At 39.0% G+C, this 14,312-nt stretch overlaps 1 protein-coding gene across 1 annotated transcript in view; it reads right to left on the reverse strand.

Moving 5' to 3' along the window:
- Positions 1–13,270, reverse strand: part of LOC308294965 (uncharacterized protein) — a 66,753-nt gene extending 53,483 nt beyond the window's left edge. The window contains exons 1-16 of the mRNA XM_080737901.1: positions 13,223–13,270; positions 11,724–11,792; positions 11,461–11,612; positions 10,890–10,973; positions 10,169–10,281; positions 8,966–9,057; positions 7,655–7,729; positions 7,392–7,543; positions 6,785–6,868; positions 6,055–6,176; positions 4,852–4,943; positions 3,577–3,645; positions 3,314–3,465; positions 2,735–2,818; positions 2,005–2,126; positions 806–897 (exon numbers count right to left, since the gene is read on the reverse strand). Coding sequence (XP_080594027.1) covers positions 806–897; positions 2,005–2,126; positions 2,735–2,818; positions 3,314–3,465; positions 3,577–3,645; positions 4,852–4,943; positions 6,055–6,176; positions 6,785–6,868; positions 7,392–7,543; positions 7,655–7,729; positions 8,966–9,057; positions 10,169–10,281; positions 10,890–10,973; positions 11,461–11,612; positions 11,724–11,784 — 1,546 coding nt within the window. The 5' untranslated portion in view covers positions 11,785–11,792; positions 13,223–13,270. The remainder of the gene's footprint in view (positions 1–805; positions 898–2,004; positions 2,127–2,734; positions 2,819–3,313; positions 3,466–3,576; positions 3,646–4,851; positions 4,944–6,054; positions 6,177–6,784; positions 6,869–7,391; positions 7,544–7,654; positions 7,730–8,965; positions 9,058–10,168; positions 10,282–10,889; positions 10,974–11,460; positions 11,613–11,723; positions 11,793–13,222) is intronic.
- Between the last annotated feature and the right edge of the window lie 1,042 nt (positions 13,271–14,312).

Below are 14,312 nucleotides of genomic sequence, written 5' to 3' on the forward strand. Positions count from 1 at the left end.
GGAAAACAATCAGATTAACTATATTTTCCCTTGTCTATAACATATTCTGTTGATACATTACAGGCATTGAGACACATAGAGAAAGGTAGCCTAATTATAGTTATGAAGATAATGTATGATGTAAATATGAAAATGTAATAGCTACAGTATTTGGCTGTTTTCTGCAAGCAACACTTGGAAAATGTGCTCTGAAAAAGATGCTGTGAGAAGAGTTCTGCACATAGCTTGTGTGCAGAAATCTTCACACACAATTTCTCTCTCCCTCTCTCTGACTCTCACTCACTAACACACACACACACACACACGTGCGCAGTCTGTGCACACAGACACACTTTTCATAGTCATACCGTCCGTCCGTCCGTCCGTCCGTCCGTCCGTCCGTCCGTCCATTAGGTATCTATCTAGGTTGTGTCATGATTAGGATGTGAATTAAAACTCAACGGTAGCTGGTTTGTTTTAGGACGCTATCAAACACAAACAGCAGAAATAACCGCAGTGACAGTCACTGCAGTCAGTCAAAGACAGCTTGATCTACAATCCTACAACGTGGCGCGGAGGTACACAGTTTGGTCTTGGAGATCTGATATGTTCTGTGCGCTACACTGTCATATGACTAATCATAAATCATGCACCGTGAGAAGCACGCAGCACTTGACAGCGCAGTGGAGAGAGAGAGGGGATGTCAGAGTTTATCCATGGATGGACATGAAATGATTATCTGCTAGTGTAAGACCAGCCTTAGAATACTCTTGGCAGCATTATCATTATTGTGATACAACATTGCATGCAGTGACCGAACACGTACCTGCAAACTGTTGTTTTAGACGTTCACACAGTCCCTGAAAATGCTTGTTCTTTTCCTCTCCAGTCCAGGCCTCTGACCCGACTAAATTCATGCTGAAATAAATTACAAGGTCTGTTATCTCAGGATAACGCGAAACATACTAAAAATAGCTGCTCAGTGGTGAGGGGTTCAAACAAACTCAGAATCTTAAGGTGCGTACAAAAATATACAAATATCATTTTAAAGTCACTTCATCACAGTGATTTTGATCGCTGGAAAAAAGTGTTCATTCATGTGATGACCTATCCGGGAATGCTGTCAATCACTGTACACATACTGGTTCTGTTGAAACCGTACCAAATACTAATGACACCTTACACTGTGCAAATACATGGTCTATTTCATGACTAAAGGTCTTTACACACCGGGGGTGAATTTGCAAAGCGAATAATAATCTTTTTTCATTTAAACATGAAGTCACATAGCGAAAAAGCGTCTGTTATTTATTTGCTCTGGTGTCGAATTTTACGGACATTCGAAGGCGGAGCCCTCTCTCTCTCAAACCAAGCTAACTCTACCCAATTAAAAGAGAGAGAGAGAACATGGTCAAGTGACTCGTCCGTGTCTCGTCTGTGAGTGGCTGCCTGCTGCCGCCAGTGGTGGAAGAAGTAGGCTTCTAATATTTCTTACTTGAGTAAAAGTATGGCATGTATGTTTTATAATATTATAATTTATATCTGCAAAGTAACTAGGTTTAAATTAAACAGTAGTAAATAGTAGTAAAAATACAATATTTGTATCTGAAATGTAGTGGAGTGGGGAACCCTTCAGGTGGGTTGAGTGATGCTGTGATGGGTTGAGTGATGCCAGCCCCAAACAACTTTATTCAATTTGACGAATGTTATACACTGTCAATTCACCGTCAGAATATTTCGCATTTTTAGGTTGTTTATTCGCATCACTTCGCTAATTCGCCGGTCTGTAATGACCTTAACATCAAACGATAGTTTACAGTCAAGCTGTCAAAGACACATTACAAGTAGAAAACAGCAAGAGAGCTAAACCTTTGACTGTTTCGAACATTTTAATTAAAAAATAACCATCAATAACGGTTATCATACAGAGATTATTTTACATCAACCCCTACTGCTCAATTCCAGAATGTCTATCGTACAGGAATTGTGACACAACACTCTCGTAAAAGGAAAATCATTTTTTACCCCTTGATCAACTCTTCCAGTCTTCTGTTGTTGGCATCGTTTTGTAATCCACCTTTCATTTCTTTTAAAACCAGATTCCAACAGTCTTTGTCTTTTAGAATAACACTGAAGAGACCAATCACCTGTAGGAAATATGAAGCAAAAGTAAGGACAATAAGACGTGATTATGTCATGGCTCAAACCCATCAGACACCCAAGCTTACACTTTTCACTCTCAAGTTGAGCTGGGAGCAGTGGTTCAGCTTCTGTTATACGGGAAGCGTTTTCTTTTTTTTACTCCGGTTGGAGAGAAAAGGGTTGTCCCCATGCACGTTTCTCATTAAAAATACATGTATCATGCACAGTATATGCATCATCACCGCAAATGTGTTTCAACCTAGAATATCACCATTGAGGGATGAATCAAGTTAAAGGGCGAATAAGTAATGGAAAAGAATCACCTTGTCTATAACATATTCTGTTGATACAGGCATTGAGACAAATAGATCAAGGTAATTATAGTTATGAAGATAATGTTGTATGATGTAAATATGAAAATGTCTACAGTATTTGGCTGCTTTCTGCAAGCAACACCTGGAAAATGTGCTCTGAAAAAGATGCTGTGAGAAGAGTTCTGCACATAGCTTGTGTGCAGAAATCTCCACACACAATGAAGCTCATTTGCAACGTGTACTGTACTTGTCTGGTGGGTTTGGGGAGATTGGGAGAAGACAAACACAGGAGGATTTACCTTTTCTGGATTAGGTAGATCCCTGGAGTTGAATAACAATAACAAACGTTTCACAGTTTGTTCCTTGTGGTTCTGGTCCAAGTCCTTTGGGGAATAGATTATAATAATGAGAATGGCAAAATGAAAAAGAACTAAAAAATCAGTGTATTACTCTGCAAAATGATGTTGCATCAAAACAATAATGTGAAATGGACCGTTTCACATTATCAAGGGTACGGAATGTATGCCCAATAATGTGAAACGACAGATTGCCACAATATATTACAGATCTCCAAAGTTTGTAAATTGGCACGTCACACAATAGGTGCCCCCTGAACTCAAACCACTTTCAAAGCTAATAATACAGTTATATAATGACAATATTAACTACAGCTATTTCCGAATCACAGAGGCTGCTATTAAAGGGTCAGGACACTCAAAACCACTCAGGAACCAATAAAGAATGAACCAATATGTGTGTGTGTGTGTGTGTGTGTGTGTGTGTGTGTGTGTGTGTGTGTGTGTGTGTGTGTGTGTGTGTGTGTGTGTGTGTGTGTGTGTGTGTGTATACTGTACATATATACAAGGTGGCATACTTACCATCCATTTATTCTTGATGTAGTATTCTAAAGAATCAACAGCCACATGGTGCAACTCAGAATCAGATGCTTCACTTGACTCCAATAGTTCGAAAAGAACTTGGCAATAATTCACATCAGCCTGCTCTTCAAGAAACGTCTGAGCTTGAGTAGCTAATAAAATGAGGCAGGGGTTGGATTACAATAATCATTGATCAACATTGAATATTCTTTGTGAACAAACAGGTCATGGGGAAATAATGTAATTTCGCTGAATTTACTCACAGTTTTTTAGAGCAGTCAGATTTTCTATGACTTTCTTCTTGAATTCCCCATAATTTGTCATGCTTGTTGCTGCAGAAAAACAGATTGATTTAATATGTTATTAGAGAGAAATAGTAACAGCATGAGGTACAGTTACACATTTTGTCTAAAAGTATAACATAAAAAAGTCCTGGGGACTTGTTTACATTCCAGACTACTATATTTGAAATAGGGCTTTAAACGTTTACGACTGTTTTTGATTGATTGATTGAAGAATTTATTAGCAGGTTGCAATAGAATAAATTACAGTTTCACGACAGCGCAAATCACTGGTACAAGGTCAACTAAAAGGAGATCCTAGTAAGCTTTATGGCTTAATTACACAGGAACCACTTTATGTATCTCATTGAAAGACAGACGGATAGAACAGTACTTTACATAGGATAACATCAACAACAAAAGCAGAAAAAGGGGAGAAAGGGGGGGGGGGGGTTCAAAGATGGGGGCTTTTAGTCTTTTTACAAGTCTTGAGTAGCAGCCACCTGAAAGTGACCTTTCATACCAATTGTGAAGGAGGCTAGGGATTTGCACTCCTTTAGGGCTTGCATAAGGGTGTTCCACATATTGGTGGTATAGCTGGAGAACGAATTAGAGCCTTTTATAGTGTTAAATCTAGGTTGAACATGATTAGTGGAGCTGCCTCTGGTGTTATGATCATGGATGGACATCTTTGACCTTTAGGAAGTCGTTTGTCAGGTACACGGGTATCTTGGAGGTGTAGTGTCTGTGTTATAGTTTCAGTGTGACTCTTCCATCCACTTGACATATAAACAGATGTAGTCCGTCCGTCCGTCCGTCCGTCCGTCCGTCCGTCCGTCCATTAGGTATCTATCTAGGTTGTGTCATGATTAGGATGTGAATTAAAACTCAACGGTAGCTGGTTTGTTTTAGGACGCTATCAAACACAAACAGCAGAAATAACCGCAGTGACAGTCACTGCAGTCAGTCAAAGACAGCTTGATCTACAAGCCTACAACGTGGCGTGGAGGTACACAGTTTGGTCTTGGAGATCTGATATGTTCTGTGCGCTACACTGTCATATGACTAATCATAAATCATGCACCGTGAGAAGCACGCAGCACTTGACAGCGCAGTGGAGAGAGAGAGGGGATGTCAGAGTTTATCCATGGATGGACATGAAATGATTATCTGCTAGTGTAAGACCAGCCTTAGAATACTCTTGGCAGCATTATCATTATTGTGATACAACATTGCATGCAGTGACCGAACACGTACCTGCAAACTGTTGTTTTAGACGTTCACACAGTCCCTGAAAATGCTTGTTCTTTTCCTCTCCAGTCCAGGCCTCTGACCCGACTAAATTCATGCTGAAATAAATTACAAGGTCTGTTATCTCAGGATAACGCGAAACATACTAAAAATAGCTGCTCAGTGGTGATTCAGGGGTTCAAACAAACTCAGAATCTTAAGGTGCGTACAAAAATATACAAATATCATTTTAAAGTCACTTCATCACAGTGATTTTGATCGCTGGAAAAAAGTGTTCATTCATGTGATGACCTATCCGGGAATGCTGTCAATCACTGTACACATACTGGTTCTGTTGAAACCGTACCAAATACTAATGACACCTTACACTGTGCAAATACATGGTCTATTTCATGACTAAAGGTCTGTACACACCGGGGGTGAATTTGCAAAGCGAATAATAATCTTTTTTCATTTAAACATGAAGTCACATAGCGAAAAAGCATCTGTTATTTATTTGCTCTGGTGTCGAATTTTACGGACATTCGAAGGCGGAGCCCTCTCTCTCTCAAACCAAGCTAACTCTACCCAATTAAAAGAGAGAGAGAGAACATGGTCAAGTGACTCGTCCATGTCTCGTCTGTGAGTGGCTGCCTGCTGCCGCCAGTGGTGGAAGAAGTAGGCTTCTAATATTTCTTACTTGAGTAAAAGTATGGCATGTATGTTTTATAATATTATAATTTATATCTGCAAAGTAACTAGGTTTAAATTAAACAGTAGTAAATAGTAGTAAAAATACAATATTTGTATCTGAAATGTAGTGGAGTGGGGAACCCTTCAGGTGGGTTGAGTGATGCTGTGATGGGTTGAGTGATGCCAGCCCCAAACAACTTTATTCAATTTGACGAATGTTATACACTGTCAATTCACCGTCAGAATATTTCGCATTTTTAGGTTGTTTATTCGCATCACTTCGCTAATTCGCCGGTCTGTAATGACCTTAACATCAAACGATAGTTTACAGTCAAGCTGTCAAAGACACATTACAAGTAGAAAACAGCAAGAGAGCTAAACCTTTGACTGTTTCGAACATTTTAATTAAAAAATAACCATCAATAACGGTTATCATACAGAGATTATTTTACATCAACCCCTACTGCTCAATTCCAGAATGTCTATCGTACAGGAATTGTGACACAAAACTCTCGTAAAAGGAAAATCATTTTTTACCCCTTGATCAACTCTTCCAGTCTTCTGTTGTTGGCATCGTTTTGTAATCCACCTTTCATTTCTTTTAAAACCAGATTCCAACAGTCTTTGTCTTTTAGAATAACACTGAAGAGACCAATCACCTGTAGGAAATATGAAGCAAAAGTAAGGACAATAAGACGTGATTATGTCATGGCTCAAACCCATCAGACACCCAAGCTTACACTTTTCACTCTCAAGTTGAGCTGGGAGCAGTGGTTCAGCTTCTGTTATACGGGAAGCGTTTTCTTTTTTTTACTCCGGTTGGAGAGAAAAGGGTTGTCCCCATGCACGTTTCTCATTAAAAATACATGTATCATGCACAGTATATGCATCATCACCGCAAATGTGTTTCAACCTAGAATATCACCATTGAGGGATGAATCAAGTTAAAGGGCGAATAAGTAATGGAAAAGAATCACCTTGTCTATAACATATTCTGTTGATACAGGCATTGAGACAAATAGATCAAGGTAATTATAGTTATGAAGATAATGTTGTATGATGTAAATATGAAAATGTCTACAGTATTTGGCTGCTTTCTGCAAGCAACACCTGGAAAATGTGCTCTGAAAAAGATGCTGTGAGAAGAGTTCTGCACATAGCTTGTGTGCAGAAATCTCCACACACAATGAAGCTCATTTGCAACGTGTACTGTACTTGTCTGGTGGGTTTGGGGAGATTGGGAGAAGACAAACACAGGAGGATTTACCTTTTCTGGATTAGGTAGATCCCTGGAGTTGAATAACAATAACAAACGTTTCACAGTTTGTTCTTTGTGGTTCTGGTCCAAGTCCTTTGGGGAATAGATTATAATAATGAGAATGGCAAAATGAAAAAGAACTAAAAAATCAGTGTATTACTCTGCAAAATGATGTTGCATCAAAACAATAATGTGAAATGGACTGTTTCACATTATCAAGGGTACGGAATGTATGCCCAATAATGTGAAACGACAGATTGCCACAATATATTACAGATCTCCAAAGTTTGTAAATTGGCACGTCACACAATAGGTGCCCCCTGAACTCAAACCACTTTAAAACAGAGCTAATAATACAGTTATATAATGACAATATTAACTACAGCTATTTCCGAATCACAGAGGCTGCAATTAAAGGGTCAGGACACTCAAAACCACTCAGGAACCAATAAAGAATGAACCAATATGTGTGTGTGTGTGTGTGTGTGTGTGTGTGTGTGTGTGTGTGTGTGTGTGTGTGTGTGTGTGTGTGTGTGTGTGTGTGTGTGTGTGTGTGTGTGTGTGTGTGTGTGTGTGTGTATATATACTGTACATATATACAAGGTGGCATACTTACCATCCATTTATTCTTGATGTAGTATTCTAAAGAATCAACAGCCACATGGTGCAACTCAGAATCAGATGCTTCACTTGACTCCAATAGTTCGAAAAGAACTTGGCAATAATTCACATCAGCCTGCTCTTCAAGAAACGTCTGAGCTTGAGTAGCTAATAAAATGAGGCAGGGGTTGGATTACAATAATCATTGATCAACATTGAATATTCTTTGTGAACAAACAGGTCATGGGGAAATAATGTAATTTCGCTGAATTTACTCACAGTTTTGTTTTTTTAGAGCAGTCAGATTTTCTATGACTTTCTTCTTGAATTCCCCATAATTTGTCATGCTTGTTGCTGCAGAAAAACAGATTGATTTAATATGTTATTAGAGAGAAATAGTAACAGCATGAGGTACAGTTACACATTTTGTCTAAAAGTATAACATAAAAAAGTCCTGGGGACTTGTTTACATTCCAGACTACTATATTTGAAATAGGGCTTTAAACGTTTACGACTGTTTTTGATTGATTGATTGAAGAATTTATTAGCAGGTTGCAATAGAATAAATTACAGTTTCACGACAGCGCAAATCACTGGTACAAGGTCAACTAAAAGGAGATCCTAGTAAGCTTTATGGCTTAATTACACAGGAACCACTTTATGTATCTCATTGAAAGACAGACGGATAGAACAGTACTTTACATAGGATAACATCAACAACAAAAGCAGAAAAAGGGGAGAAAGGGGGGGGGGGTTCAAAGATGGGGGCTTTTAGTCTTTTTACAAGTCTTGAGTAGCAGCCACCTGAAAGTGACCTTTCATACCAATTGTGAAGGAGGCTAGGGATTTGCACTCCTTTAGGGCTTGCATAAGGGTGTTCCACATATTGGTGGTATAGCTGGAGAACGAATTAGAGCCTTTTATAGTGTTAAATCTAGGTTGAACATGATTAGTGGAGCTGCCTCTGGTGTTATGATCATGGATGGACATCTTTGACCTTTAGGAAGTCGTTTGTCAGGTACACGGGTATCTTGGAGGTGTAGTGTCTGTGTTATAGTTTCAGTGTGACTCTTCCATCCACTTGACATATAAACAGATGTAGTCCGTCCGTCCGTCCGTCCGTCCGTCCGTCCGTCCGTCCGTCCGTCCGTCCGTCCGTCCGTCCGTCCGTCCATTAGGTATCTATCTAGGTTGTGTCATGATTAGGATGTGAATTAAAACTCAACGGTAGCTGGTTTGTTTTAGGACGCTATCAAACACAAACAGCAGAAATAACCGCAGTGACAGTCACTGCAGTCAGTCAAAGACAGCTTGATCTACAAGCCTACAACGTGGCGCGGAGGTACACAGTTTGGTCTTGGAGATCTGATATGTTCTGTGCGCTACACTGTCATATGACTAATCATAAATCATGCACCGTGAGAAGCACGCAGCACTTGACAGCGCAGTGGAGAGAGAGAGGGGATGTCAGAGTTTATCCATGGATGGACATGAAATGATTATCTGCTAGTGTAAGACCAGCCTTAGAATACTCTTGGCAGCATTATCATTATTGTGATACAACATTGCATGCAGTGACCGAACACGTACCTGCAAACTGTTGTTTTAGACGTTCACACAGTCCCTGAAAATGCTTGTTCTTTTCCTCTCCAGTCCAGGCCTCTGACCCGACTAAATTCATGCTGAAATAAATTACAAGGTCTGTTATCTCAGGATAACGCGAAACATACTAAAAATAGCTGCTCAGTGGTGATTCAGGGGTTCAAACAAACTCAGAATCTTAAGGTGCGTACAAAAATATACAAATATCATTTTAAAGTCACTTCATCACAGTGATTTTGATCGCTGGAAAAAAGTGTTCATTCATGTGATGACCTATCCGGGAATGCTGTCAATCACTGTACACATACTGGTTCTGTTGAAACCGTACCAAATACTAATGACACCTTACACTGTGCAAATACATGGTCTATTTCATGACTAAAGGTCTTTACACACCGGGGGTGAATTTGCAAAGCGAATAATAATCTTTTTTCATTTAAACATGAAGTCACATAGCGAAAAAGCGTCTGTTATTTATTTGCTCTGGTGTCGAATTTTACGGACATTCGAAGGCGGAGCCCTCTCTCTCTCAAACCAAGCTAACTCTACCCAATTAAAAGAGAGAGAGAGAACATGGTCAAGTGACTCGTCCGTGTCTCGTCTGTGAGTGGCTGCCTGCTGCCGCCAGTGGTGGAAGAAGTAGGCTTCTAATATTTCTTACTTGAGTAAAAGTATGGCATGTATGTTTTATAATATTATAATTTATATCTGCAAAGTAACTAGGTTTAAATTAAACAGTAGTAAATAGTAGTAAAAATACAATATTTGTATCTGAAATGTAGTGGAGTGGGGAACCCTTCAGGTGGGTTGAGTGATGCTGTGATGGGTTGAGTGATGCCAGCCCCAAACAACTTTATTCAATTTGACGAATGTTATACACTGTCAATTCACCGTCAGAATATTTCGCATTTTTAGGTTGTTTATTCGCATCACTTCGCTAATTCGCCGGTCTGTAATGACCTTAACATCAAACGATAGTTTACAGTCAAGCTGTCAAAGACACATTACAAGTAGAAAACAGCAAGAGAGCTAAACCTTTGACTGTTTCGAACATTTTAATTAAAAAATAACCATCAATAACGGTTATCATACAGAGATTATTTTACATCAACCCCTACTGCTCAATTCCAGAATGTCTATCGTACAGGAATTGTGACACAAAACTCTCGTAAAAGGAAAATCATTTTTTACCCCTTGATCAACTCTTCCAGTCTTCTGTTGTTGGCATCGTTTTGTAATCCACCTTTCATTTCTTTTAAAACCAGATTCCAACAGTCTAGAATAACACTGAAGAGACCAATCACCTGTAGGAAATATGAAGCAAAAGTAAGGACAATAAGACGTGATTATGTCATGGCTCAAACCCATCAGACACCCAGGCTTACACTTTTCACTCTCAAGTTGAGCTGGGAGCAGTGGTTCAGCTTCTGTTATACAGGAAGCGTTTTCTTTTTTTTACTCCGGTTGGAGAGAAAAGGGTTGTCCCCATGCACGTTTCTCATTAAAAATACATGTATCATGCACAGTATATGCATCATCACCGCAAATGTGTTTCAACCTAGAATATCACCATTGAGGGATGAATCAAGTTAAAGGGCGAATAAGTAATGGAAAAGAATCACCTTGTCTATAACATATTCTGTTGATACAGGCATTGAGACAAATAGATCAAGGTAATTATAGTTATGAAGATAATGTTGTATGATGTAAATATGAAAATGTCTACAGTATTTGGCTGCTTTCTGCAAGCAACACCTGGAAAATGTGCTCTGAAAAAGATGCTGTGAGAAGAGTTCTGCACATAGCTTGTGTGCAGAAATCTCCACACACAATGAAGCTCATTTGCAACGTGTACTGTACTTGTCTGGTGGGTTTGGGGAGATTGGGAGAAGACAAACACAGGAGGATTTACCTTTTCTGGATTAGGTAGATCCCTGGAGTTGAATAACAATAACAAACGTTTCACAGTTTGTTCCTTGTGGTTCTGGTCCAAGTCCTTTGGGGAATAGATTATAATAATGAGAATGGCAAAATGAAAAAGAACTAAAAAATCAGTGTATTACTCTGCAAAATGATGTTGCATCAAAACAATAATGTGAAATGGACCGTTTCACATTATCAAGGGTACGGAATGTATGCCCAATAATGTGAAACGACAGATTGCCACAATATATTACAGATCTCCAAAGTTTGTAAATTGGCACGTCACACAATAGGTGCCCCCTGAACTCAAACCACTTTCAAAGCTAATAATACAGTTATATAATGACAATATTAACTACAGCTATTTCCGAATCACAGAGGCTGCTATTAAAGGGTCAGGACACTCAAAACCACTCAGGAACCAATAAAGAATGAACCAATATGTGTGTGTGTGTGTGTGTGTGTGTGTGTGTGTGTGTGTGTGTGTGTGTGTGTGTGTGTGTGTGTGTGTGTGTGTGTGTGTGTGTATACTGTACATATATACAAGGTGGCATACTTACCATCCATTTATTCTTGATGTAGTATTCTAAAGAATCAACAGCCACATGGTGCAACTCAGAATCAGATGCTTCACTTGACTCCAATAGTTCGAAAAGAACTTGGCAATAATTCACATCAGCCTGCTCTTCAAGAAACGTCTGAGCTTGAGTAGCTAATAAAATGAGGCAGGGGTTGGATTACAATAATCATTGATCAACATTGAATATTCTTTGTGAACAAACAGGTCATGGGGAAATAATGTAATTTCGCTGAATTTACTCACAGTTTTTTAGAGCAGTCAGATTTTCTATGACTTTCTTCTTGAATTCCCCATAATTTGTCATGCTTGTTGCTGCAGAAAAACAGATTGATTTAATATGTTATTAGAGAGAAATAGTAACAGCATGAGGTACAGTTACACATTTTGTCTAAAAGTATAACATAAAAAAGTCCTGGGGACTTGTTTACATTCCAGACTACTATATTTGAAATAGGGCTTTAAACGTTTACGACTGTTTTTGATTGATTGATTGAAGAATTTATTAGCAGGTTGCAATAGAATAAATTACAGTTTCACGACAGCGCAAATCACTGGTACAAGGTCAACTAAAAGGAGATCCTAGTAAGCTTTATGGCTTAATTACACAGGAACCACTTTATGTATCTCATTGAAAGACAGACGGATAGAACAGTACTTTACATAGGATAACATCAACAACAAAAGCAGAAAAAGGGGAGAAAGGGGGGGGGGCGGGGTTCAAAGATGGGGGCTTTTAGTCTTTTTACAAGTCTTGAGTAGCAGCCACCTGAAAGTGACCTTTCATACCAATTGTGAAGGAGGCTAGGGATTTGCACTCCTTTAGGGCTTGCATAAGGGTGTTCCACATATTGGTGGTATAGCTGGAGAACGAATTAGAGCCTTTTATAGTGTTAAATCTAGGTTGAACATGATTAGTGGAGCTGCCTCTGGTGTTATGATCATTGATGGACATCTTTGACCTTTAGGAAGTCGTTTGTCAGGTACACGGGTATCTTGGAGGTGTAGTGTCTGTGTTATAGTTTCAGTGTGACTCTTCCATCCACTTGACATATAAACAGATGTAGGCCTATATCTTTGTAGTTACAAGTTATAGTGCTTGGTGTGAACGGGAACGGCTCTATACAGACCATATGGTCCATTTGGTTCCAAACTATCACTCATTAAGATGTGGAACCCCATGCTGCAAGGATGTAGCTGTTGTTTCTTCAGGCTTATCACTATTGTGATACATCGGCCTACATACTAATAGGCCTATGTTATTTCGGACGGTTTAATGCGGCTAAGGATAAGATTGCAGGTTAAAGTCATGACTCATTTACTATTAAATAACTGACACAACTTGCACACAAGTACGTAGACTACAACACGAACCACGGTGTCTCTCGGTCGAAAATAGACGACGGACGAAGAGATTATATTTACTATGGGGTAGGTAAGGTAAATATAGCCCCTTTCGTTCCTGAATTTACCTTTTTTATTTATTTTGACGGCTCTTCATAATACAAAAAAAAAGTAACAAAATTATGGGGAGCGAGAGGGGCTATACTAGTAAAGAAGAACTCCGGTCAACCAAAGCAAAAGTAACTGCAACACTTTGTGAAATTGTGAGTGTATTGTTTTCATCGTGTAACAAGTCGAAGTACGGGTACAAGTTAATATTTTTTTGTTTAAGGGGTGATTTATCAAGTACACCATGAATATAATTCGTCCAGTAATCAATGAATGCAGGCCTATATACTTACGTTGGGATGTCAAAACACCCGCTGCTGGTATATGACTTCCTCCCTCAACAAGTGTTTATGATGCAATAACCTCGCGTCACCAGGCTGATGCAACATTTGACATATTGGCCTAGGTGACGCAGCAGAAAATCCAACTCAGGCACGCCCCTCGAGTTTATAGGCTACTGTTAGCAGTGCAGTGCTAGCCTCGCATGTCAATCACATCGCGGATATATTGATTGATGTTTACAGTGGCCAATTTTAAGCCTAGAATCTAGCTATCCAGGATCCTGGTGAATCATGACCATAACACATGTGTTTCTCTTAAAAAGAAAAAAGAAAGAAAGAAAGAAAATAATAAAAATAATCACTAAACAAAGGGTATTTATATCATTATCATTAAATATTATAATTATTTCACAGAGTCAAAGGTTTTATGGTAATGATTCACCAGGATTCTGAATGGCTTGATAATTCTAAATAATGTATAAATATATATATATTTTTAAAAGTCTATGGGGAAAACGAATGGGAGATTCTTTTAGTGCCACCAGTAATAATACATAATAATAATAATAAACTTTATTTATATAGCACCTTTCAAAACAATGTTACAAAGTGCTTAACAACATGATAAAATAACATTGCAGACAACACACAACAGTTACAATAAGAATAGATGCAGTTAAGAGGTTAAAAGGTTAAAAAGGCCTTTCTATATAAATGAGTCTTTAATTTAGATTTAAAAATGGTTACAGAACTAGCAAATCTGAGGTCCAGAGAGTGGGGGCCCTGATCGCAAAGGCCCTGCCTTTGGTCACTCTGTTTGACCATGGAACCTCTAGAAGTGCCAGATCAGAGCACCTCAGTTGACGGACAGGCACGTAGGGTTCCAATAGATCAGCTAAGTACTGGGGTGCTAGGCCATTAAGCTTTAAAAGTTAGTAATAAAATCTTAAAATCAATTCTAAAGGTTACTGGCAGCCAGTGCAATGCGGCCAAAACTGGGGTAGGCCTAATATGCTCAGTGCCAGTAATAAGCCTGCAAGCCGCGTTCTGCACCAACTGCAGGCTTTACTGATGTTGAAGTAGAGGGCGTTACTGTAGTCCA

Source organism: Nannobrachium achirus, assembly GCF_963921795.1.
Source record: "Nannobrachium achirus genome assembly, chromosome: 2".
NCBI classification, from domain to species: Eukaryota; Metazoa; Chordata; class Actinopteri; order Myctophiformes; family Myctophidae; genus Nannobrachium; species Nannobrachium achirus.